Source organism: Kryptolebias marmoratus, linkage group LG18 (assembly GCF_001649575.2).
Source record: "Kryptolebias marmoratus isolate JLee-2015 linkage group LG18, ASM164957v2, whole genome shotgun sequence".
Lineage (NCBI taxonomy): Eukaryota > Metazoa > Chordata > Actinopteri > Cyprinodontiformes > Rivulidae > Kryptolebias > Kryptolebias marmoratus.
This window is the reverse complement of record NC_051447.1, coordinates 4,824,055-4,826,728: the sequence shown is the minus strand read 5'-3', so window position 1 is coordinate 4,826,728 and position 2,674 is coordinate 4,824,055. Positions and strand designations below refer to the sequence as shown.

Sequence of the window (2,674 nt, the reverse complement as noted above, 5' to 3'; positions counted from 1 at the left end):
ACCAGGTTTAGAGTCCAAACAGGACCAGGTTTAGAGCTCCAAACAGGACCAGGTTTAGAGCTCCAAACAGGACCAGGTTTTATCACTTGCTAAGAACTAAACATCATCATTAAAGCACCGCAGCTGCTTGAAATCTGTTTGTGTGTTCATAGAGGTAAACTGCACACACACTCACACACACAGACAGCTGCAGCTCCTCTGCAGCTTCCAGGCGCTTCTGTGCTGAAAGCTGCAGGATGAGACTGAAGTCTAATGGCGGGGCAGTCTAACGCCTGCAGGTGCAGCATTTATCTGCTGGGTCTGTTTATTTTCTTTATTAAACTTAATTTATAAATTAACTTCTGACAGAATTATAGTTTTTTCGCCAATGAAAAACGGGTCAGTCCTGGAAAATGACGCCGCGTGGAGCTCAGAGTGTTCAGGAGAACTCTCAGCGACTACCACTCATCTTTCAGACTCACTGAGGGAGACTATGTCCATCAGCTGCAGCGGCCATCTTGAATCAGGTCGACTCCAAATATGCATCAGTTGTAGACGTCCATCCATCCATCCATTCATCCATCCATCCATCCATCCATCATCTATCCATCCATCCATCCATCCACCCATCACCCTCCCCCCAGGTATCAGTTTCCCTGCATCAGTTAATATCTTGTAACCTGCAGAGCTCCTGGCCCTGGATGATTCAGTTCTTATTGAATATGATTTTTATCAGACAGATCACGGTCCCCTGAGGAAGAACCAGGACGGTGTCGGTCTCAGAACAAACCCTCTGAATTATTCATGCTGCAGGATTTTATTTTCTCTCCTCACGTCGGAGAAACCGATGCCTGCAGAGTGCAGCTCAGTGCAGAGGTTTAAACAGAATCACAGCCTTTTAATAATGTTAAAGTCAAATAAAGATCTGAGTGTTTTATTCACACTGTTCATAATCTCAAGGCTCTGAGAGACAACTTGTCTGATACTGAAGCTCGGAAGCGAGTCCAGAACAACTAAAGCATCTTGATATCCACTCCTTCTGCTGGCCTTACAGCCTTAACAAACGTTTCACACATTTTATGCTTTTGTTGAGCTTTTAAATATGCACTTTTGAATCATTTTTTAAATTCAATTTGATTCCTGAAGATCATCCTAAAACCTCTCATTTGGTTTTTAGGTCCTGACCCAGTTTGGGAATCAGTGGTTCTGAGGACCTCAGAGTATTCTTTTTGGTTTTTTCCACCTTATTTTACTTATTAATCCACATCATTGGAGACAGTTTGTTGCAGCATTAAACTGAGGAAGGAAGTTTGTTTTTTTAGTCTTGATTTATAAAAAAGTGTTGCAGTGTTTCCTGCAACTTGGCTGCCTGATGTTCTTTAAAATGATATGATCCACGAAAAAAAGGACTTTTTAGAGACATCAATGGTTCTGATGAGCTCCAAACCCGGTCCCGTGTGGAGCTCCAAACCCGGTCCTGTGTGGAGCTCTAAACCCGGTCCTGTTTGGAGCTCTACAGCTCAGAGCTGAAACAGGAAGTTGGTCTTTAATGGCTGAACTGAGGTTTTAGATCTTTAACAGTTTGTAAACAGTCTCAGGTTAAGATGGAGGATTAACCTCCGGATGTTGAACTCAGACTCTGATGACGTCACTTCAACTTCAATCTCTCTTCTTCTCCAGTTTCTTTAGTGCTTCTGTCTCCTTCCACGCAGTGTGTCTCTCTGCTGGAAGACTGATAGGTTCCTCTCAGAGGCCAGAGGTCACACACCCGGACTCTCATTGACTTCCATTGGCTCTGAGCTCAGAAACCCACCTGAATTTTCCTCAGAGTTTACTTCAGAAGCATAAAAGAACCTCGTCTCCAACCTGACGCTTTGTCTGCAGAAGATTTGACCCCACTCTTCGTCTTTGCTTCTTGTTTGTGGTGTTTGATGGCGTTTGGTAAATCCTCGTCCTGACTCATCCTGACTCGTCCTCGTGTCGCTCCTGCAGAGCGTTGGTGTGAGCGTTATGGAGACCTGCAGGGGGAGCTGCTGTGCGTGGAGTTGGAGAAGGAGCGGCAGGGTTTGGGTCTCAGCCTGGCAGGAAACAGGGACAGGTCCCGCCTCAGCATCTTCGTGGTGGGGCTCCATCCTGGGGGGCCGGCCGCTCGTGACGGACGCATCCATGTAGGAGACGAGCTGCTGGAGGTGAGGACGCTTCGGCTTTCATCATTTCACCGAAACCACGTTCTGCACAGATTCAATGAACCCGGGTGCTTTCAGATCTGAGGGGAAACCTGACCTCCTCTCAGAGATAACAGGTTCTACAACCATGGTTCTGAAGGTTCTGATGGTTCTCTAACTCACTCTCTGCTGTAGTTTTTTTACTTATTGGAATAAATTATTTGTTTGTTTTTTTTCCATCAGATCAACAACCAGATCCTTTATGGGCGGAGCCACCAGAACGCCTCGGCTATCATTAAGAGCTCCGCCTCCAAGGTGAAACTCATCCTGCTCAGGTGAAACTGCAAGGCATGCTGGGAACAGAAATGAAAAGCTTGTAGCTTCTCTAACAGATGTGGGTCCAGATGTTTCTCTGCAGTTATCTCATTTAATCTGGTTTGAATAAAATACTAATTTGGTTCTGAATGTAGAACAGCAGAGGGGTCTGGGCGTAGAACAGCAGAGGGGTCTGGGTGTAGAACAGCAGAGGG

At 45.8% G+C, this 2,674-nt stretch overlaps 1 protein-coding gene across 9 annotated transcripts in view; it reads left to right on the top strand.

Moving 5' to 3' along the window:
- The window catches only part of patj (PATJ crumbs cell polarity complex component), a 48,906-nt gene that overhangs the window by 36,117 nt on the left and 10,115 nt on the right, over positions 1–2,674 (top strand). For all 9 annotated transcript variants that reach the window (XM_025009639.2, XM_037981340.1, XM_037981341.1 and 6 more), the window contains 2 exons: positions 1,972–2,168; positions 2,388–2,479. In XM_025009639.2, coding sequence (XP_024865407.1) covers positions 1,972–2,168; positions 2,388–2,479 — 289 coding nt within the window. The remainder of the gene's footprint in view (positions 1–1,971; positions 2,169–2,387; positions 2,480–2,674) is intronic.